General features: G+C 34.0%; 3 protein-coding genes and 1 long non-coding RNA gene across 5 annotated transcripts in view; 1 reads left to right on the top strand and 3 right to left on the bottom strand.

Annotated features, from left to right (window-relative positions):
* The window catches only part of LOC136030357 (uncharacterized), a 25,303-nt gene extending 12,754 nt beyond the window's left edge, over window positions 1-12,549 (bottom strand). The window contains exons 1-2 of the mRNA XM_065709279.1: window positions 12,344-12,549; window positions 8,006-8,232 (exon numbers count right to left, since the gene is read on the bottom strand). Coding sequence (XP_065565351.1) covers window positions 8,006-8,232; window positions 12,344-12,508 — 392 coding nt within the window. The 5' untranslated portion in view covers window positions 12,509-12,549. The remainder of the gene's footprint in view (window positions 1-8,005; window positions 8,233-12,343) is intronic.
* Window positions 1-24,131, top strand: part of LOC136030462 (uncharacterized) — a 417,595-nt gene that overhangs the window by 182,010 nt on the left and 211,454 nt on the right. The window lies entirely within an intron of this gene.
* Window positions 1-24,131, bottom strand: part of LOC136030498 (uncharacterized) — a 238,872-nt gene that overhangs the window by 95,002 nt on the left and 119,739 nt on the right. The gene's annotated exons all lie outside the window — the stretch shown is intronic.
* LOC136042387 (uncharacterized) overlaps window positions 1-24,131 on the bottom strand; it is a 250,361-nt gene that overhangs the window by 45,825 nt on the left and 180,405 nt on the right. The window lies entirely within an intron of this gene.

A 24,131-nucleotide genomic window follows, 5' to 3' on the forward strand; every position in this document is an offset into this window, starting at 1 on the left:
GTCAGGGGGTAGTTTTCCCGGGGGAATTTTACGCAGGAGAAACATATTGTGGATATTTTTTTCGTTAGGGGGAACTTTCCATGGAGCGAGAGGCGGATTTTCCGACGTCATTTAAAAAAGCATCAGAAATTAAATTAGAAAAAATACGTTTATCAGTTGAAAGTAAGGAGCAACATTAAACCTTAAAACAGCAGAAATTATTCCCCATATAAAGGACTGCCCCCTCCTCAGTGCCTTGCTGTACCTCCTCGATTTTCCCACCATTATTTAAAAAACCTCAAAATTAAAACAAAAGTATAATTCTTTTTTTCATCTGACAGTAAGGAACAAAATTAAAACTTATAACGGACTGAAATTGTTTCGTTTGTGAGGGGGCTGCCCGCTCCTCAATATCTCGTTCTTTACACTAAGGGACTGCGTTTTCCGTCGTAGATTCAAATTTAAGCCCTTTACGGACCATCAAAGATGATACCTTTTCTCTTATTTTAGATACGGCCCATATACCTGTATTAGCGTCAATCTTATTAAAAACAGTTTACCCGAAAATTGAATCGACTGTGACAAAATCAAGAATAAATAAATGCATGGGAAATATATAATACGGGCTTATATTTGGATAAGGTTATGAAGGATAGGTGAGGTTCAATTAAATTTGCGACGGGAACGGATGGCATATTGGTATTCAGGATGGAATTCTGATTCTCGGGGTAAGTTTGTTTCTTAGCTATCTGAATAGTTCTTTCATAATTACTCCACCTTCTACCCTGGCAAAGCAACTCAAAAAACATCCGTCAATTTAAAATTACTGACCCGAACATTACAGTAGCTAGAGTAATAGCTAAACACAAAAAAAAGTGAATATGACTGCCCAGGAGTGGTGTTCTGTACTATTTCAATAGTCTCTGCCTCTTTTTTTATAAAATAAAAAAAAAATAGTTTTTTTAACTGAAAGTAAGGAGCGACATTAAAACTTAAAACGAACAGAAATTACTCCGTATATGAAATAGATTGTTCCCTCCGCAATCCCTCGCTCTTTACGCTAAAGCTTTTAATTGTTTTAAAAAGCAGAATTGTGGCAAAGAGTCAAACTTTAGCGTAAAGAGCGAGGGATTGCGGAGGGAACAATCTATTTCATATACGGAGTAATTTCTGTTCGTTTTAAGTTTTAATGTCGCTCCTTACTTTCAGTTAAAAAAACTAGTTTTTTTTTATCTAATATCTGAACGTTTTTGAATTAATGCATGTTTGATTTTGACTCTCCACACGTAAACTATTCAAATGAAATTTGCATATTAATTCCTTTTTTGGCTAAATGGCTTTCTCTTAGTTTTGATCATACGATTTTGAGAAATATGAGATGGGGAAGGAGGCCTAGTTGCCATGCAATTTTTCCGTTACATAAAAAGGCAACTATTAATTTTAATTTTAACGAATTTTTTTATTAGCAAAAAATATACGTAACTTTAGAATTAACTTACGTAACAAACTTTTATATTCTTTAATTGTTATTATGTATATGAAGGGGTTTGTACCCTCGTTAATACCTCGTTCTTTACACTAAATCGTAAGTTTTGTCCCAATTCTTTAAGAATGACCCCTGAATCAGAAAGGCCGTAGAATAAATAGTTGAAATTACTAAAAATACTTTAGCATAAAGAGCGAGGTAATTATCTCCTCCTAAATACATCGCTCTTTATGCTAAAGTATTTTTAGAACCCCTCATATGCGTAATAATCTCTGTTCGTTTTAAGTTTCAATGCTGCTTCTTCCTTTCATTTGAAAAAACGTTTTCATGTTTATTTTTCATTGTTTTCTTATAGTAATGCTAGAGAATCCTGCGCCCTTTTCATTGAATTTTTCTTCCCCCATGACAGATTCCTCCAAGGAAAGATCCTCCAACATAGCCCCCTCTCCTCAGCCCCACCCCCAAACAAAATAAAATCCCCCTGAAAACGTCTGTACACTTCCCAATAACCATTACTATATGTAAACACTGGTCAAAGTTTGTAACTTGCAGCCCCTTCCCCAGGGACTGTTGGGGAGTAAGTCATCCCCAAAGACATAGTTATTATGGTTTTCAACTATGCTGAACAAAATGGCTATCTCAAAATTTTGATCCGTTGACTTTGGTAAAAAAATGAGCGTGGGAGGGGGCCTAGATGCCCTCCAATTTTTTTGGTCACTTAAAAAGGGCACTAGAACTTTTCATTTCCGTTAGAATGAGCCCTCTTGCGACATTCTAGGACCACTTGGTCGATACGATGACCCCTGGGGAAAAGAAAGAAAAAAAAAAAAAAAAAAAAACAAACAAATAAACACGCACTCGTGATTTGTCTTCTGGCAAAAAATACAAAATTCCACATTTTTGTAGATAGGAGTTTGAAACTGCTACAGTAGGGTTCTCTGATACGCTGAATCTGATGGTGTCATTTTCGCTAAGATCCTACGACTTTTAGGGGGTGTTTCGTCCTATTTTCCTAAATAGGGCAAATTTTCTCAGGCTCGTAACTTTTGATGGGTAAGACTAAACTTGATGAAACTTATATATTTAAAATCAGCATTAAAATGCGATTCTTTTGATGTAGCTATTGATATCAAAATTCAATTTTTTAGAGTTTTGGTTACTATTGAGCCGGGTCGCTCCTTACTACAGTTCGTTACCACGAACTGTTTGATATGTTGTTGTTGTTTGTTCGTTTTCCTTTTTTCTCTATCTCTTTTTCTCCGTCTTGTTCAAAACTTTGTATTTTTTGCATGTCTGTGTCATCACCTTATATCGTGCAGTTTGAAAGAGGTTAAGATGTTTTTGTTGTGTTTTTTTTTAAGTGTTTGTCTTCGCGCTCAGTGTTTATTTCTTCATTTTTTCTTTCATTTATTGCTCCGTCTTTTGCTTTTTTTTGTATGACGGGTTTTTCAATAAATAATGATAATAATAACAACGGTATTTTCTGCTGTTTGCACTTGAGGAGCTAAAGTATCGTGAGGAGTTTGACTGAAATGGCACGTTGTTTCATTTATCAACTGCAAGTAAACTTGAAGTTTTTTGTTCGTTCTGAAGCGTTCGTAGGTCGTGTAAACCTGTCTAAAGTGACTGATTCTAGCTAAAATTACCTCTCTTCATCATTTTCCAACCCGGTTTTAAAGATAGGGGTTGCTATTACACATCTCTCTCTCCGGTTCTTCCGCAAACAGCGTAAGTCGTGAATGACATCTTTAAACATAATTAAAGATGACTATTCATTGATGACTATAATTAGTCATCAATGAATGATAATTAGTGACTATATTAGTGACATTCATTGATGACTATAATTAGTCATCAATGAATGATTAATCATTGATGACTATAATTATAGTCATCAATGACTATAATTAGTCATCAATGAATATAATTATAGTCAAAGATGACTATAATTAAAGATGACATAATTCATTTTGACTATTTTCTTTTTAATTAAGAAAATTGAGTAAGGGTAAGTTGTCACCAGCATTGTCAAAGCTTTGAAGCAAACTGTACTAATTTTCGGAATAAGATTATACCGTAAGAGAATTTGTACCTTCTGAACACCAGGATAAAATTTTTCAAAACAAGAAGAAAAATTTGGATAAATTAAAACTTAAGCAGATATCCGAGTAAGAAAGGAGCAACGAAAACCAAAAATCCAGAAAAACTTGTATTGTATCAAAGAATTTCTAAATCTACTGCGTTGTACCAGGACCTCTAAATTGTACCAAAAACGGTACAATTGTACCGCGTTGGCAACGCTGGTTGTCATTACCAATCCAAAATATTTACTAAGACAACCAAACTCTCACTATGTTTTATTACCTTAATTCTATAAAGTGTTGCTGTGAGAGCGTTTTCAAATCTGTAGTTGTTAGTTGGTACAAAGTAGTTTCGAAGTTCTATTTTTTTTTTTTTTTATTAATCTACAAAATATCCAGCTTTCGAAAATTTTCGCTGAAAATGCCCGTTACATCTGTTACTTAGAGCTTGGTTACTGAGACAACCAAACTCTCTCTTTGATTTATTTAATATTGCTATGAGAGCGTTTCCAAATCTGTTTAATTGGTTCAAATTGGTTTCAAAGCTCTATTTTTTCATTAATTTGCAAAATATCTAGCTTCCGAAAATTGCATCTGTTAAGCAAAAGGTAGACCACGTGTTCAAAAAATAGACAGAAAACAGCCCCAGTCACAAATACTCTAATGAAATGGTGAATGAGGCTCCGATTAAATAGAAGTTGTTCATAGCATTGTGCTCAATGGAGCTTAGATGACAAGAAATAGGTAAAAATTGGACGCTATTGTCATTTGTCAAACAGTTCGTGGTAACGAACTGTAGTAAGGAGCGACCCGGCTCAATAGAAACCAAAACTCTAAAAAATGGAATTTTGATACCGATAGCTACATCAAAAGAATTGAATTTTAATGCTGATTTTAAATATTTAAGTTTCATCAAGTTTAGTTTTACGCATCAAAAGTTACGAGCCTGAGAAAATTTGCGTTATTTTAAAAAACAGGGGGAAACACCCCCTAAAAGTCATAGAATCTTCACGAAAATTACACCATCATATTCAGCGTATCAGAGAACCCTACTGTAGAAGTTTCAAGCTCCTATCTACAAAAATGTGCAATTTTGTATTTTTTGCCAGAAGCCAGATCACGGATGCGTGTTTATTTGTTTGTTTGTTTTTTGTTTTTTTTCCCAGGAGTGATCGTATCGACCCAGTTGTCCTATAATGTTGCGAGAGGGCTCATTCTAACGGAAATGAAAAGTTCTAGGGCCCTTTTTAAGTGACCAAAAAAATTGGAGGGCACCTAGGCCCTCTCCCACGCTAATTATTTTCCCAAAGTCAACGGATCAAAATTCTGAGATAGCCATTTTATTCAACGTAGTCGAAAAACCTTATTACTATGTCTTTGGGGACGACTTACTCCTCCACAGTCCCCGTGGGAGGGGCTACAAGTTACAAACTTTGACCAGTGCTTACATATAGTAATGGTTATTGGGAAGTGTACAGAATTTTTCAGGGGGATTTTTTGGTTGGGGGAGGGGTTGAGAAGAGGGGGATATGCTGGGGAAACTTTCCATCGAGGAATTTGTCATGGGGGAAGAAAATTTCCATGAAGGGAGCGCAGGATTTACAAGCATTATTTAAAAAAAAAAAACAATGAAAAAATAAATATGAAAAGTTTTTTTCAGCTGGAAGTAAGGAGCAGCATTAAAACTTAAAACAACAGAAATTATTACCCATATGAGGGGCTCACTTCCTCCTAATACCTCGCTCTTTACGCTAAAGTATTTTTAGTAATGTCAACTATTTATTCTACGGCCTTTGTGATTCAGGGGTCATTCTTAATGAATTGGGACACAATTTAAGATTTAGTGTAAAGAGAGAGGTACTGACGAGGGGGCGAACTCTCTCATATGTGTAATAAAAACATGAGAATAAAAAGTTCTTTACGTAAGCTAATTTATAAGTTACGTATATCTTTTACTAATAAAATGATTCGTAAAAAATTAAAAGTTCTAGTTGCCTTTTTAATTAACCAAAAAATTGGAGGGCAACTGGGCTTCCTCCCCCGCTCTTTTTTCTCAAAATCATTCGATCAAAATTATGAGAAAGCCATTTAGCCAAAAATAAATAAATAAATATGCAAATTTCGTTTTAATTATTCCTCTGCGAAGAGCCAAAATCAAAACATGCATTGATTCAAAAACGTTCAGAAATTAAATTAAAAAAAACAAGTTTTTTCAACTGAAAGTAAGGAGCGACATTAAAACTTAAAACGAACAGAAATTCCTTCGTATATGCAAGGGGCTTCTTCCTCATCAACGCCCCGCTCTTTACGCTAAAGTTTGACCCTTTCTCTCAACTCTTCTTTTTAAAACAGTAAAAAACTTTAGCGTAAAGAGCGGGGCGTTGATGAAGAAGCAGCCCCTTTCATATACGAATTAATTTCTGTTCGTTTTAAGTTTTAATGTCGCTCCTTACTTTCAGTTGAAAAAACTTGTTTTCTTATATAATTTTCTCTAAGAAGTCGTTTTGAGCAGTGGATTCTTACTAAAATAGCTGTTTAGCTATTTTGCTATTATTTTCTTATTAAGTTATATTTCATGTAGCTTTTTGTCATTATTTTGAACCATTTTTAAAAGACAGAAGTGGCCATACCCCGTCCCTAGTCTGTTCTCAGAAGCTGTGTCTCATGAAAAACATGTTTAAGTGCCATGGTTTAATTTTGATAATTATTTTAAAGGATATTCGATTCATTTTTACAATTGTTAGAACTACGAAAATAGCATTTGGATAGACTAAGAAATTTAATTGGCACACTATGCAATGCTTTCCCCAGTTTCATTTTGTTTTTAATATAAAACAAAGTTATTACGATGTTGTTTTTAATCAAAAACGGTGTCTTACGGTACTATTCATGCAAAATGATAAAAAAAAGCCAAAGTGGTTAGGTTCGGGAGATTTATTTTGGGATTTAGTAGGGATTATAGGTAGGGATTATAGCATGGGATTATAGGGATATATAGGGATATTATTAGTTTATAGATATTATTAGATTATAGGTAGGGATTATAGGGATATTATTAGTAGGGATTATAGCATGAAAAAGCAATGTCAACTTAGATAAATGAAGCTAAATGATTATTTACTGTGTATTACACAGCCAAAGTGGTTTGGTTCGGGAGATTTATTTTGGGATTTAGTAAGGATTATAGGTAGGGATTATAGCATGGGATTATAGGGATATATAGGGATATTATTAGATTATAGGTAGGGATTATAGGGATATTATTAGTAGGGATTATAGCATGAAAAGCAATGTCAACTTAGATAAATGAAGCTAAATGAGTATTTACTGAACAATGCACACGAGCCAAAAGTTGACACAAAACTGAATTTACAACGGTTACCAAATTTTCCTTATTATTATAATTTTAGCAATAGTACTTTTTCAAGAGTGTCGAGGTTAGAAGAATAACAAAATATTGAAATATCAGACTTGCAAGAAAATAGACATTGTCGCTTTTACTTCTGATTATGGTATTTTTAAGGTATTGGCACCCTGAATTGAATAGTTTAAAGTCGGCTCAATCATTGTCTATGGTTGTTTTTCTAAGCACAATGGACTAATTACGTCAGCCAATAATCAAAACATAATTAGACGTTTTGATTAGCGTAATCCACTCAGCGGTGTAATTTCGTCAAAATCCTGGGTGGGGGGAGGGGCAAAGTTGGAACCAACCTTCCCCAATCAAGTGAAAATGACAGCGGAAGCTGAAACATGAACCGTATAGTACAATAAAGGGAAAAACATATTAAAGACAACTGACTGGTTTCTGTGAATTCTTGAATTATGCAGGCTTATCTTAGTTTCGACAAGATTTTGAAGAAACCAAATTTCAGCCGGGGTTAGGGGAAATTGGGGTCTAGATTGGAGGAAAACTGGGGTATAGGGGGGTGCAGTTACCCCCCTGCTCCATAGCAAATTATGCCCCTGAATCTATTCAGTGATGCTAGACTGCTTGAGCTCTGCAAATAAATATTGCAATTAAAAAGATTAAAAAAGGGTGAAACTCCCTACTAACATCAATGTGACTATTTTTATGCGTTAGAGTTAAGAAGAATGAGTCGAACAACATACGCAAAAATCCTTCCCGCGGGTCAGCTTGGAGATATATCAAGAACTCAAGGAAATGAACGTGAAAATGAATCTTGGAGTATTTTGATGGTGATTTCCAGGATTCAAAATCAGCTTGTTCGTTAAGACGTTATTTGCTCAACCACATGCAGACAAGGGAGCAGTGTATCTGCACCGCATGATGACATCCACAGGATATCCACTACAGAAAAAAAATGATAAAAGTGATAAGTTAGCGGGAAGGTGACACTGGACTCAACAGTTTTTTTTATCCGTATTTTTAATATTCAGTTCCAGTTTTCTGGAACTGAATATCAAATTAAGGTAACCCACAGGTAAATCGATATACCTGAGTTTATTCCTCTCGATCTCCAAGTTTCTTTCTACTAGCGTGTCATCCGGAGTCATTGATCGGGTTTTTGTCGACTTGGATAGGTCCAAGCAAATTTCTTCTTTGAACTTCGAAGAAAAGAAGAAATTTCCCAGTGTAGTGTATGGTGAGAACATGCTGCTCCTAAGGTTGACTTGCGTCTCGTTGCATAATTCTTGCCAAGAAGGAAGGAAAAATGGCAAAAACTGAAAAATAGATGGCAAAGGCTTAGAAAAGACAAACAGATATCTAAATTTAGTTAAGTGGTAGACACAAGGACCTCTGTAGCTTAGAATAGTTAGAATACTGGCTCAATAGTTACCGAATACTGGCTCAATAGTATTAGAATACTGGCTCAATAGTAACCGAAACTCCAAAAAACTTAATTTTGATGCCAATAGACACATCTAAAGAACTGAATTTTTGTGCTGATTTTAAATATATAAGTTTCATCAAGTTTTGTGTTACCTATTCAAAGTTACGAGCCGGAGAAGATTTTGCCTTATTTTCGAAAAAAGGAGGAAACACCTTCTAATAGCCATAGAATCTTCGTGAAAATCTCACCATCGGTTTCAGCAGCGTATCAGAAAACCCTGTCTTTCCATGAAGGAAGTTTTCATGGAGGAAGAGAATTTTGTCTGAAGGGGATGCCAGATTTTCCAACATTATTTAAAAACGATTAGAAATTAAATAAAAATACAAGTTTTTTCAACTGAAAGTAAGGAGTAACAGTAAAACCTTAAGACGAACATAAATTATTATGTATATGAGAGGTTCGCTCCCTAGTCAATACCTCACTTTTTAGGCTAATTTTTTAGTAGGCTACTTCCAGAAGAGCTATCTATTCTAATTAAACAGCCTTTGTGATTCAGGGGTCATTCTTAAAGAATTGGAACAAAATTAGGACTTTAGCGTAAAAAGCGAGGAATTGACTAGTGGGGAACCCCTTGTATACGTTATAATTTGGGTTCGTTTTAAGTTTTTATGTTGCTCCTTGCTTTCAGTTGAAAAAACCTGTTTTTTTATTTAATCGATAGATTAGAGAACTTATTTATATGGTAAAATGAAATTTCTAGAGAAACAACCCATTACAAGGAATAAAAATTTAAAGAGAGATTTTTAGCGATAGAGAATCAGAAAGAGAAAGAGTGAAACGAGAGGTTAAAAGAAAGAGGAATCACAAATATGCTCAAGTCCTATTCACTCTTTGATCAGCCATGTGCTAGGATATTTTTCGGAAGCGGGGGCCTTTCTAAAACAATCAAATAGGTAGTTCACACAGAAAGCTTCAGATCCCTTAGATTCTGGCTCCGGAGTCTTAATCTAAAGACTCCAATACGAGCTTGCCCACTTTTGGTGTAAATATTTCAAATTCAAATTCATTAATACAACCGACCAAGAAAAATTTCAGCAATTTCTCTTTCAATATGTAGAAGAGTACCTACTTGACTTATGTTGTGGGCTTTGAGCCCACTACATAAATCATGTAGTGGGCTTAATTTTATGTAGTGGGCTGTGCAGTTCATCGAATTAAACTCTTTTATATCATTTAGATGGTAAAATTTTCTAAAGACAAAATCATTTCTCAAGAAATAACGACACTAGAGGTAAATATATTCAGGTTCTTGTGTAAAATCACTTATCCTCAGAAGGAAACGCTCACTTATATCATTCCTTGTAGTACTTCCCCTTACTTCACCAACAAACCCCATCAAAATACCCAAATATATTAGCCCAAATTAAATACTCTCCATGTATTTTATCAGTTTCTTGAATTTGCTGACGTTGCTTCTTTATCGTTATTAAATAAAAAAACTAGTTTTTTTTAACTGAAAGCAAGGAGCGACATTAAAACTTAAAACAAACAGAAATTACTCCTTATATGAAATGGGTTGTCCCCTACGAAATCCCTCGCTCTTTACGCTAAAGTTTTTAATTGTTTTAAAAAGTAGAATTGTGGCAAAGAATCAAACTTTAGCGTAAAGAGCAAGAGATTGCGGAGGGGACAACCCATTTCATATACGGAGTAATTTCTGTTCGTTTTAATTTTTAATGTCGCTCCTTATTTTCAGTTAAAAACACAATTTTTTAATTTAATTTCTGAACGTTTTTGAATTAATGCATGTTTGATTTTGGCTCTCCGCACATAAATTATTAAAATGTAATTTGCATATTAATTTTTTTTTTGATCAGACGATTTTGAGAAATAAGGGGTGGAGAAGGAGGACCTGTTGCCCTCCGATTTTTCGGTTACTTTAAAAGGCAACTAGAACTTTTAATTTTTAACACACGTTTTTATTAGTAAAAAATATACGTAACTTAAGAATTTACTTACCTAACAAACTTTTATTTTCTTATATTTTTATTATGTATATGAGGGGGTTTGTCCCCTCGTTAATACCTCGCTCTATACACTAAATCTTAAGTTTTGTCCGAATTCTTTAAGAATGACCCCTGAATCAGAAAGGCCGTAGAATAAATAGTTGAAATTACTAAAATTACTTTAGCATAAAGAGTGAGGTATTTATCTCCTCCTAAATACCTGGCTCTTTATGCTAAAGTATTTTTAGAGCCCATCATATGCGTAATAATCTCTGTTCGTTTTAAGTTTTAGTGCTACTCCTTACTTTCAATTGAAAAAACTTATTTATGTTTATTTTTTCATTGTTTTTTATAGCAATGCTAGAGAATTTCATTGAATTTCTCCTTCCCCATGACATATTCCTCCAAGGAAAGATCTTCCCACATAGCCCCCTCCCCTCAACCCCCCAAACCAAAAAATCCCCCTGAAAACGTCTGTATACTTCTCAATAACCATTACTGTATGTAAACACAGGTCAAAGTTTGTAACTTGCAGCCCCTCCCCCAGGGACTGTGGGAGAGTAAGTCATCCCCAAAGACACAGTTACTGTGGTTTTCGACTATGCGGAACAAAATGGCTGTCTTAAAATTTTGATCCGTTGACTTTGGGAAAAAAATGAGCTCCCTAATTTTGAAAATAAATGCGGAAAAATATTTGTGTTCACAGCTTTCATTTTACTTTTTTACTTATTTTGGTGGAGGGGGGGCGCCGTTTTAAATTTTAATTTACGGTCAAGGTCTTCGATTTTAAGCTTTACAGCGAATCATATGCTTACGTGAATTGTTTGAAAAATATTTCGCTAGTCAACAGTATCATTTTTTCCTATCTGGAAAATGATTACCGGCAAATGTAAGCAATAATTCGGACATAGCATGGTTGAAAAAGCCTACTGTTTTTCATTTAGGCCTACATATTAAGAATGTTCATGCATACTTAAGATCCAGATTGTGTTAAGATAAGCTCTGGTTACTCCAGAATGAATAATGAGAGCTGAGAAAAGTGAACTTATTGAGTAGTTTTGTTAATTATAATTTGTATGCTTATTTATCGATAACATGGCTGGTGAAAGACGCTCCTAAGGATTTTATAACTTAGTCATTTATATTCTGAAGGCTACTTTGGGATCTTCCAGCTCTTGAGAGAGCAATCCTTTTTTTAAGGATCCGTTTAGTGTTTTCAGTAAAGCGCCAGTTAACTTGAGCTAGTAATTTTTTTTTCTTTAAAATTAATACAAGGAAAGAGGCTTAACTTACAACCCCCACTTGAAAATAGTCGGGAGTCCGGAATTTTGTGACGGAGGGGGGTTCTGATGGACATACATATGACAAACTCTCTTTTTCTCCACCTAACAGACTCTTATAAACACACATTGAAAAGGTGCACAAAATTAAACAACAGCAATGTGAGGAGAGGGGATCGATCCCCAGACAAAAAACAAAAAAAAAGTTTTTTATGGCACAATTGGACTCCACCAAAGTCAAGGGAACGCCCCCCCCCTGCAGCACCTGAATTTACCCCATCTTTACCTAGTTCGCTACATTCAGCGCATTAATTTTCACCTAGCTACACTAAAAACGAAAGATAAATACAAATTTTACTATTACTACTAACAACTCACCGCAGCAGAAAGTCGCCTATTGCCAACATAGGTACGCATGCTCCTCCTTCATCCCAATTTATTCACAACGTCACTGTTTACACTCTCCCATAAAGTTCTCATTTTCTCTAAAAGTTTCTTTATGGTATCCTCGTACCCCAACCACGGACGACCTACTTTTTGTTTAGCCCTAAAAGTTGACCAAAAAGGACAATATCTGACAATCTGTCATGCTTTATCCGCAGAACGTGCCCTAACCATTCCAACCTTCCTCTCATTATAACCCTACAATGTGGGATTGAAGAACAGTTTTCCTATAGCCTACATTTTGAAATACAGTCAGCAAGGTCAGCGTTACCTTTCGAGGTCCATTAGTATAGTCTTCGTAATTCTTTTCTACATCATCCAAAGATTTAAAAGCTGGAATAGTTACAGTTTTGGCAGACGCTTTTTTCACATCTTCTTCAAATGATTTCTGAGTGCTCAAATCCAAAGCTTCATGTGCAAAATTGTACTGTGTCATGACCAGAAATAAGTGACTAGATAGTTTTTGATGAGATCATAGTAACTGCCAGTGTTTAACTGACGTTCTGCCCGTAAATCCCGGGAGTTAAATTGACTCTAGGAAAAAGCTGGAAAAATTTCGACCAATGGGAGCATTGCTCTCCAGCTGCTAGATTAGCAGTTGGCTGATATGAAGAGGCTGCGTTAGAAAATGATTTGGAAAAGAACACCTAATCTCAGCTCTTAGGTGAGGCAATTATTGTTTTTGAAAAACGATTTACAGAGATGGGGAGAGTTGAAAGTATAAAGAAAGGGAGTTGATTAGATTGAAGAACAAGAGGCCATTATTTCTGGTTGAATTATATTTAGGGTCAATCAAAGGGAAATTGCATATGCGTCAAAACCAGTAGAAAACTGTCATCTCAAAATAGACAATAGATACTATAGATTATTTTGCTTCGTTGTTCGTAATAACCTCTAAATAGGATAAACTTTTTATAAGGTTATGACAGTTAATCGAACTTAGATATTGTTGTTCGTTTATCTCTATTTAGCTTGCTGTCCACCATGAAAAAAAGTAATTAAAAGGATACTTACGTGTTAGAACGACCACACTCAAGAAGTGGAGTTAGGTTAATCATAATTAAATATACCAAAATCTGATGAAAATGCAATACATTAGAAAGAAAATTATGGATACAACAGCAGAAAATTATGGGAACCAGGCTGCTCAGAACGTATTATACATGAATGCTACATGAATACATCAATTAATACATTAATGCATTACTGAATAGACTCACAAATGGCCATTCTTCATTAATTAAAAGTTTTTTTTCAAGACGAGTTTTTAGATTTACGATTACTCGTTCACGACAACGCGACTACGATTTTTAATTCTATAGTTATTCACTCAAAATTATCAGAATGGTTATGTGTTACCTCTTCTTGTAAATTGTAAATACAAATATTAATATTAAATAGGAACTTAAATAGATCTGTATTTATTTGTGTAATATGGCTATTTATCATTTTTATCTATTCTTACAATATAAATAAATATACACATATTGAAAAATCTTAAATTATTTAACATGGAAATATATAACTGTACCAAATGCTGGAGTGACTTAATTAATCTTGCGGGTGGATGCACGATTACTGCAGCGGAATGCATCATCGGGCAATCCTAAAGAGTATGGGTAGTTCAGAATAGTGGAAACTGGCAATAGTGTAGACAAAAAAACTATCGACGCCATCTAACGTTTGGCAACACTTGGCATTTTGTTCCGTGTAATAACAAAAATGTTTAATTTAAGCAGTATAATTGGTAAAACTAGGGTAGCAGTAAGTGTTTGATCTCATTTCATGACAGAAAAACGATTACAGAGCAAGGAAAAACGCCATGTGTCCCAAGACGCTACATAGCGTCGATAGTTTTTTCGTCGACGCTAGCGAAATTTTCCACTCTTATACTTTACCCATGTTCTTAGGACATTCCAGTGAGTTTGATTGTGTCTAATGTGCGGCCCGTGACAGAGTAGCCCCCGTTAATGAAAATGCCAAGTTAAATGAATCTCAGTTCAAAGCGTTATTCCTTGATTTTAGTGCCACAAATGTGCTACAGAGGGGGAAATCAAAATGACAAGAAATGGGTTTGTAGAGCTCGCATTAATAGTAGTTTAGTTTCTCTACTATTACTAGCTATTTTGTTCTTTCTCCCAGACTCATCTTAAAAGATAGGAAAAGTGATATTTCAAACATCCGCCTTTTCTAATTTCCAGACAATTCTCCGCAAATTCCTACGATAAATTGTAAATAATAATTTTTATGATTGAAAATTGAACACTCTCTAACTTCATAAATTATGAGCTGGATCTAATTGGGGCCATAATAGGGGGGAATTTTTATTTTATCTACAAGTTTGACTATAGTGTGGCCCGAGCATAATCCCAAGTCATGATTTTATGGATTGCCAGTCGCAATGAAGGCTTGAGCCATATTTTTGGGGAATTAGAATATATTGAAGCTAGGTTAAGTGTTCTTCCGATCTGTCTGATGAATATAAGAAAAGATATATTCATAGAGTTTGGGAATGAATAAGTGTTAAAATGAGCTTTTCAAACCAGGTTCTTGTCACTTTAATTTCATTTTCTGCGGTAGAGTGTGACGTTAATAATACAAAGAACCTTGATCATTCATAAACTATGTTTTTTGTTTTTTAGTAGCCAGTTTCGTGTGGCACATTTTGGGTCATATGGATTTGGAGAATATAAAAGGAATCAACTACTACTACTACTACTCCTACAAATAACAAATTGCAATACCAAGCCGCTTGAGGCCAACAAGGCTTCAAGCGCTCATCCTCAACCCTAATCTTTTCAAGCCTTTGCTTTTTATCCCCTCCCATGGAGTTTTATTTTCTTTTTATATATTTTTTTTATTACCTGTTCCTGCCCAATTCAGGGACGGCCTGCTTTGATTTTTATCCCTAGATTAATCGTTATTAATCTTTAGAAATCTATCGTACTTAATCTGTAAAACTTGGCTTTGCTATTCATGACTACTGTCATTACCGCTGCTTCCAATATTCAAATCTTAGTTTGAAGACTTATCTTCCCATTCTTTCGAACTTTTTCACACTGCAGAAAATAACCGACACCTCACCTATTATACTTTTATGTATCACTACATCAATTATCTTTAATGATAATTAAAAAAAAAATTCCGGAAAATATTTTTTTCAAAGGAGAATCAAGAGCCATAGAGCAGAAATAAAGTCTTACAATAATTCCAACTTAAAATGACCAGAAATTATTGTCAAGAATAAATGAAACCCAAAACGAACAGAAATTAGAATAAATAATACAATAAATAATAATAATAATAGATAATAGAATAAATAATTACATAAAACATAAGGATAACGACACTGATCAAGGTGAATAAATAAAACCAAAAACGAGTAGACATTGAAATAAATATTCAAGTCAAACTTAAACGAAAAGAAATTACTGCAAAAGAGTTTGGAAATCCCCACCCCCTTACTCACAAACCTTTAAAAGTCTATTAAGTCTTTTACTCTTTACTGAAAACTGAATATATTTGAAACTTTTACTTATAAATGTAACATTGAAAAATAAAAAAAATGACTGTTAAATAAAATCTTCAATTTTGAATTACTGAGATTTCCAAGAATTAATATCTTATAAACATTCACTTTATTTTGATTCATTTTTTCAGTCCTTCTGATTATTTTTGTGATTTATTTTGTTTTTATTTTTAATCGATATTTCTAAATTTTAAGGCACACTGTTCAAAACATATGAAGTTTTTCAATAAAACACAAATGACATAAAAACCTTAAGAATGTTTACAGGCTGTGAGGGGGCCTGTAGCAAAACAATATATATTTTTAACAATACGATTTTTAAATTTCTCAACAGTTACAAAAAATAGGTAAAAACATATCTGATTTGCAGTCAAACATAAATAACGCACTAGATTTTAGAAGGTTTACGGCTAGGGGGGGGGGGAGATTCTATTAAATGAATTTCTAGGAAACATTTATGGATGTGCTCTGCGCCACAAATGACCTTGGAGGAACTAATTATTTTATTTTTAATCATCACCTCTTCGCCCTCGTCTATTCCCAGTCTAAGTGGCTTAGTCCTCTGAACATTGATTTTCAAATTAATACTTGCAATGTAAAATCTCGAAACTTCTATTTCATTCAATTCATTAGGATTCTTGTTTTGTTTAGGTTACTGAGCTCTTTGTGTAGTAAAAGTTTCTTTTAGTGAACCATATAGTGAACCATGCCAGTTCACTATATTTCCCCTATAGTTTTGTCCTAATTCCTTAGGAAAAAGGACCAAGGAAACGTACAGCAAGTAAAACGTGATGCAGGTAAAGCCGTAGCTGAAATCCTTTATAAAGGAAATATGTAAATAATTTGTGCACTAAGAAAATTTGATTTTTACGGTAATTTCAAATATTTAATTTTTTTCAAGTTTGAAGCCACCCGTTAAAAGCTAGTAACATTATAATCGTTTTATAATTTAATAAAAAGGAAGAAAACAACCCTAATGAGGACTACTTGAGAGGGGATCAACAAAATAAAATACCACAACCTTATAATACTTATTGAAATCTAAAATAATATAAGAAAAGCGTAATATAAATATCACCGTAAAGAACAGGGAGTTGAGAGGGGCGGAAGCCCCCTCATATACGGCACATATTTTGTGTATCCCATTTAAACACCACTCTTTACTTTCACTTGAAAAGCAAATATCTGTATTACTTTTATAGTCTACAAAGCTAAAGTACAAAATTTTCTCTTTTTTTTACTTCTTGTAATGAAACCCAACAAAATTAAAATCTCATTGAAAAAACTCTGATTTAGGCTTGATTTCTGCAAGAAAAAACACGTTTTTGGAATTGTCCCTAAATGTTCAGTTTATCTTGTAGAGTTGAGTTGATCTTGTAGTTCAGTTGATCTTGTAGAAAAATTGAAACAGATAGACATTTCTGAAAATTCATATTAAGCAGCTTCGACATAGTTTCCATGTATATTAGTATTGATGTTTCAAAATCTAGGCAATTATTACAAAATAAACTAGAACACAGTTTATCATCTAATCGAAGAGTCAGCGATAGGTCTAGACATTGATGTTCTCATGCATTTGGCCAAATTATGTAACAAATATTCTATGCACTTCCAGTTTCGAGACTCATATTACAAACAGGTAAGGCGCCTTCCTACGGGAGCACCTCTATCAGGCCTACTTGCAAATATTTTCGTCGAAAATCTTGAAAATTGGGCCCTGGATTCGTATTTTCTTAATCGTGTGTTTTGGGGACGTTTAATGGACGACGTAATTTTAGCTTGGAATTATGGCGAAAGTGAACTTAAAGGTTTTCTAGAACATTTAAATACTTGTGATAGAAACCTGCAATTCACTCTAGAGACCGAAACAGATGGAAAAATACCTTTTTAAGATGTATTGATAATACGCAGTGTGAATAAACTTGATTTTACGGTTTACAGAAACTCTACCCATAATAATAGATACCTTCACTTCAAATCTAACCATCCTCCACAGGTTAAAAGAGGTGTGGTAATATCTCTTGTGGATAGAGTACTTAATATTTGTTCAGAGACATGTATTAAAAAAGAATTAAATCTTACTACAGACATACTTTTTGGCAACGGGTACCCAATTTCTCTCATAAATACTGTTATTGCTCAAAGATTAAAGATGTATTCTTCTAAGGCTTTAAATCCAACACCAGTAAACGATTCGAATAAACCCACAAGCGCGATTTACCTACCTTATATTCCGAAAATTACTTCAAAACTGAAAAAAGTTTGTTGAACAAACAATTTACGTGTTTTATTGACAAGTAATTTAAGTATAATGAATCTTCTCAATTCTGGTAAGGATAAAACCCCAGTTACTCGTCTAAGAGGGGTGTATTAAATACCATGTAGTTGTGGAAATTATTAGATTGGTCTAATCCATCAAAACTTGGGAACAAGATTACAGCAACACAAAGAAAGTATTGAAAAAGCATTAAAATATAAAAATAACTCCATATCTGTCGATTCAGCGTTAAGCAATCATACTTTTGAAAATCCAACCATTATGTTCTATTTGACGAGACAATTCTAATTAGCAATGACCTAGGAATCACACAAGCTGTTCGTGAGGCAGTCGAAATCAAACGAAACTTAAATAATAAAATTACATCCCTAAATAGAGACTTGAGTGAATACACTCTCAACCCTGTGTACACAAAATTAATTATAGAAAATAATCTAATTCAAAATCAAACAAAAATAGGAACGAATAAAAACAAGCCCAATCCCAAAAGAACTACAAGATTAGCTGCAGAGAAGGCAAACATCGCAATAAGAAATTATTCCGATTTTTAATAAATACCGTTAGTGAAATGAATGAAACTTTTTAGATTGTAAAATGTTAGCTTTTATCACACAGTCTTGGCTTAACTTTTCGTGAAGAAGTAATGATACCAAGGCTGTTTTAAAAGATGGATACTTAACCGAGAACTTTTGTTGTAAGTTTGTTATTGTTGATTATTTTTTTTGCTGAAGACGGCCCTTAGATATAGGGCCGAAATATTCAAATAGGTTTTGTTGGTTCACTGTCTTGAGAAAAAGTCCTCATTATTCTCTCTTCTGTATTTGAACTATGTTAAACAAAATGGATATCTAAAATTTTTTACTTATGTGTTTGGAAAATGGTGGGCGTGGGGAGGTGAGTTGATTGGCCTCCATTCTATTTTAACTCTTAAAAAGGGCACTTGATTTAGGCTTGATTTCCGCAAGAAAAAAACACGTTTTTGGATTTGTCCTGAATCCCCAATTTTTCCTCATTTTTAAAGATACATATTAATGTGTCAGTTTTCACTTAGTAAGTTTTGGTAAGTAGGCAGGTTGAATTGATTAGTTCCCAATTAAAACAGTCAGATTTCATTTGGTGCTGAGCTTGATACTTCAAGACCTGCTTTGTTGCCTGAGAATTTGAATTTAGCAACACATTTTTACTTCAGATTAAAAGTTTACTCATTGAGTGTAAAAATCTTAGCAGAAAGTCCATTCATTATATTTCCTTACTACAGGTAAACTAGTGCTGCTATAATTTTTATAGCTGAATTAATTCAACTTTTTCTAGCTAGCTATTCATTGCTAGAAATATTTAGAATTATTAATAATAATAATTAATAAATACTAATGAATTAAACCCAATTTGTAACTATAAATAAATAAATTAATAATGATATGCTAAGCAAGCATACAGAAATTTAACATATCACAACATTTGCTACTGGAGGAGTATCCTCCTCATAAAAAAGTCGGAATACTATATTTAGTCTTGGGATTTTGTTTATTTACCATTGATTGTTGTATTTAAACAAGTAGTTAAAATATTCACCCTCCCAGAAAAAAAGAAAAAATACCGCTTACGAGAGAGACAAACTAATGTACAAATTTGAAAAGGTAGACACATACTTTTTTTTTGAAACAAAACTAGCCCACGGCTCTCGTATAAAGGATTGTCTACCTGTACTAGAAAAAAGTCATTGATCCACAAAAACTGGTTTAACTCATCAGCTGATAGGTACAATTAGAAATGGGAAAAGCAGATGGAAATCTACGGGATGCTGGTATTAGAAAATTCCAACGGTCGATTTCCACTCATGCAGATGCATATTATGTGTGGTGTTATTTGCTGCGTGGGATGACTACACACACATCTGGGAGAAGAGAGAGATGCAGATGCTGCATTGAAACAAAATGAAAGAAAACGGTAACGGTTTTGTACCCACATCTGTCGTGTTTTCTATATACCCTAAACAGTATCGCTTAATTGAACTAGGCTCAAAAAAGTAAATCAGGACTAACAGTTGTTTTTTAAGGGTTGGTTAGACTAAAATCATGAGAATAAAACCAAATATGTGTGTACAACGACATTCTGCGCAACCTTATGTTGAAATTATTTATTTCACAAAACTCTCCAGAAAATAAACATGACACGTAATCAGCGGATTTTCAAAAAAGTTTATAATCTTAATAAATAAACAATTATTAACATTTTGTTTCTATATCAAAGTTTACAATAGCGTTTTTCTAGCTTCGAAGCCTTTGTTCACTATCATTTATGATTTGTATTTATCAATACAACTGCCCCCTAAAAAACAGCTTGTTCACAAATTAATTGTTAATATTAGGTTGGATATGCCGAGAATGCTCAAAATCAACTTGGCATTTGGCAAAATTGTTCGTGATATTTATTCCATCAAAATATGTCAATGCTTCGATATCCTCTAAAAGGGATGCTAATTTTATAAATTTGGCCATTAATAATCCCTGTTCTCATCATGTTTGGGCTACTAGGCTAATTGAGCTTGAACCAACCTTAGGTAACCCCCATGGCTGTTAGAACCTCAAATAATCTATCAATTAACAATTTACCTTGTATTGCGACTAGCAGTACGGATCAGCCCATAGCCATCAAAGCTATGCACGCTCTCCAATTATCTCCAGTTATGCCTCTCATTCCCTTAGATGAAGCTCCAAGCCTTCCAAGAATTTCCTGAATACCTTCCAAGCCTTACGACGGTATTATATTAGCTCCAAAATTAAATACTTATATTAAATTTGATACCCAAATTAAATACCAATGTACTAATCCAAAAAACCAGTACGATGGCTCCAAAATTAAGGATTTAATTAAACAACATTTTGCCACAACAGGGTTTTCCCAAAAATTTACCATAAAATTAAAAAACTTTAATGACTAGTAATGGTCATAATGAGGATATAATTCCCCTCACCCCTGAAATTTTTACCTCTCCCCCCTGCAAAAATTCTTGAATTTAATCTCTAAGAATTTTAAATAAGCTTTACTTGTGATCAACCAGCTCGCAAAAATACATGAGTGAATGAAGAAGTGGGCTCACCTCTTTTTATGTACATTAGACAGGATTTGAGACATAATTTTATGGTGTTGAATTTCTTTAATAAGTAGCAAGGTAGACGATTATACAACCCTTCAAATATTTCTTTGCCCAAGCGAAATTCATCGCCTCGTCACGTACCTTGTAACATTCCTTCTTATAACAGATGTAATATTTTCCTCCGTTTCTTTATTATTTAACTTTGTTTCTCCTGATGAATACTCCCGCAAATAATTGAGTGAGATCTTCTCTGCCGGAGAATGCGTGCTTTGAAAGCTCTGAGGTTTCTCAAAAATCACCTTTCAAACTTTGTTTTGGCAGAAAGTAAAAGAATATTACTGGGGGAGGGAGGGCAAAGAAAACTCACTTTTGTCTCATTTCATATATTATTTGCCTTTTTTGGCACATATAATTTGAGAACTTTTAAATTTGGACTGAAAGTATTAATCCTTGTCTCTCTGAACACTATTTTTGCCTCATTTACATTAAAAGCAAATCAGGGAAGGTTTTATATTATCTACAGAAAATCTACAAAGAAGCCATCTTTAGATATCTAAATCAGAGAAAAAGAAGAAATGTAGGCTAAAATATATTTTGGCCGGACTAAATAAGGCTTTATCGATGGTAATTTTAAACGAAGAGAATTTTTTTTTTGTCAACTGAAAGTAAAGAGAAACAATATAACTTAAGTCGAACAAAATATATTCTGTATATGAGGGGGAATGTCCCCTCCTCAACCACTCACTCATTACGCTAAAGTTTTTAGTGCTTTAAAAAACTTCTTATTTCAATAAAACGGTCTTTGAATCTCAGCAGTCGTTCTCAAAGAATTAGGACAGATAGTCTAACTTTAGCGTAAAGAGTGAAGGATTGAGGAGGGAGAAACCCTCTTCAATCCTTAGGACTTAAATAATTTTAGGACTTAAATTAATAATTTTAGGACTTAAATTATTAGGAAATTAATATGCAAATTTTGTCTTAATTATTCACGTACGGTGAGCAAAATTCAAAATCTGCATTAATTCAAAAATGCTCAGAAACTAAATAAAAATAAAGGTTTTTTAAGTGAAAGTAAGGAGCAAAATTAATACTTAAAACGAACAGAAATTGCTCCGTAAATTAGAGGGGCTCTCCTCTCCTCAGCACCTCACTATTTAAGCTACAGTTTAACTATTTCTCTGAGCCATACTTTTCAAAACAATAAAAGAACTTTACCGTAAAGAGTGAAGGATTGAGGAGGGAGAAGCCCTCCTCATATACCAAATAATTTCTATTTGTTGTATGTTTTAATGTTGCTCTTTACTTTTAGTTGAAATTTTCTTTTAAAATCTTACAAGAATATTCTACCGCCCGTCTGTGAAAAATTTCGTTGAAAAACAACCCCATGGAAATTCCTAGGGTGTAAAATGACACCCCCACGTGAAAAATTCCCTCCAGACCATTCCCTGCCGCTAGAAATTACCTTGGAAAATTATACCCACAATCTAAAACGTATCAGCCAAAGTGAACTTAAGACAAACAAAAAGAATTCAGTATAAAATAATTTCATATATGAATTCCTGAAATCCATCTCCCCCTTTGTGGAGGAAGGGAATATTAGCCATTTTAAAAGATGGAAGGTATCGCCACGCAGCACCCTTGCTCAGGCTTAGCCTAAATGAAGGAAGGTGAGAGATCCGTTCCTATTCCACCCCCTCCCACACTCACACCTATTCTACATGTATGTGAAGGCTCATGGAGAGTCGGACAATTTAGTCATTGAAATGCACTCGTTTAGGCATGCAACACCCCTCCCCTACACAATGACACACCATCCCTCTTTCATAATAGCTGGTGTACAAATATATTTAGCTGACTGTAGTTCCATGACAAATCAAGTGAATCAACTTGGTTAAATCAAGCCATTAACATGCATTTCTATACTTGCTATTTATCTTATATGGACTAGGTGACTTTTCAGGAACAAATGCGTCGTGTGGGATTACTTCCTCTGCAAATAGAGCGCTCAATATATAGTTTGTTGACATCTATAATTCGATCGGCTATCTCGGAATGGTCAATCGATGATGGCTTGGCAAAATCGTAGTTTGGTGCCAAAAAACGACAAAAAACTAAACTTTCCTGTGACAAAACGTATTTGGTCGCTGAAATTGAGCTAAAACTTATTATTTCCATTCAAATGAGCCCTCTCCCGATTTTCTACGACCATTAGTTCAATACGAGCCCAAAGAGCCGTATCCAGAATTTTTCAGGGAGTGGGGGGAGAGGTACACAAAAAAACCTAAAAAAACATAAAAGTTTTGTTTATATCATTTTGGTTACGTTTTTACGAGTTGGAAAACATTTGAGGGTGGGGAGGGGTTCAAACCCCTCAACCCCCTGAATACGGCCTTGCGCGAATCCCTTGGAAAAAAAACAAATAAACACGCATCCTTGCTCTTTCTTCTGGGGAAAAAAGCAAAATTTTGTATGTTTATAGATAGGAGCTTGGAACTGGTGCAGCATTTTCTGATGTGCTGAACCTAATTACATGTTTTTCATTAAAATTGCTTGCCTTTTAAGGGGTGTTTCCCTGTTTTGAGTATAAGACAAATTTTTTCAGGCTGGTAGATTTTGATAAATAACTTTAAACTGAATGAACTTAATATGTTTGTAATGATCATGCAAAGCAAATTCTTTTACTGTATCATTTGTTACCACAATTCTGTTTTCTAGATTTTTTGTTACTATTTGGCCGATTCACTCTTCTTTGTTACCACGAACTGTTTTATATCGTAGTTCAGTTCTATAGCCCCATTTTGCAACCACACAGCTTTTAACATATACTAAATATTCAATAAATAAATTTATGGTTGCAATAGGAATTTTCCCTCCTCATGATATAAATCAAGGGAAATGATAGGCCGTTTTTTAGTGGGTCAAATAGGGACCATTGTTTTAGTATTCATGATTTATGATTTGTTTCTTTTAGATAGAGTAGGCAAATAGTATAAAATAGTATTGTTATATTAGATTAGTATAGTGCAGGGTCTCAAGTGGTTATTTTTTGCTTGTCTTATTTATTTATTTTATTTTTTTTTTAGGGGAATCCATTGATGAGTGATTTATTTTGCAATTTCGAGAATGGCTGCAAAAGCCATAAGGCTTGTTCGGCA

Source organism: Artemia franciscana, chromosome 1, assembly GCF_032884065.1.
Source record: "Artemia franciscana chromosome 1, ASM3288406v1, whole genome shotgun sequence".
Classification (NCBI taxonomy): Eukaryota; Metazoa; Arthropoda; class Branchiopoda; order Anostraca; family Artemiidae; genus Artemia; species Artemia franciscana.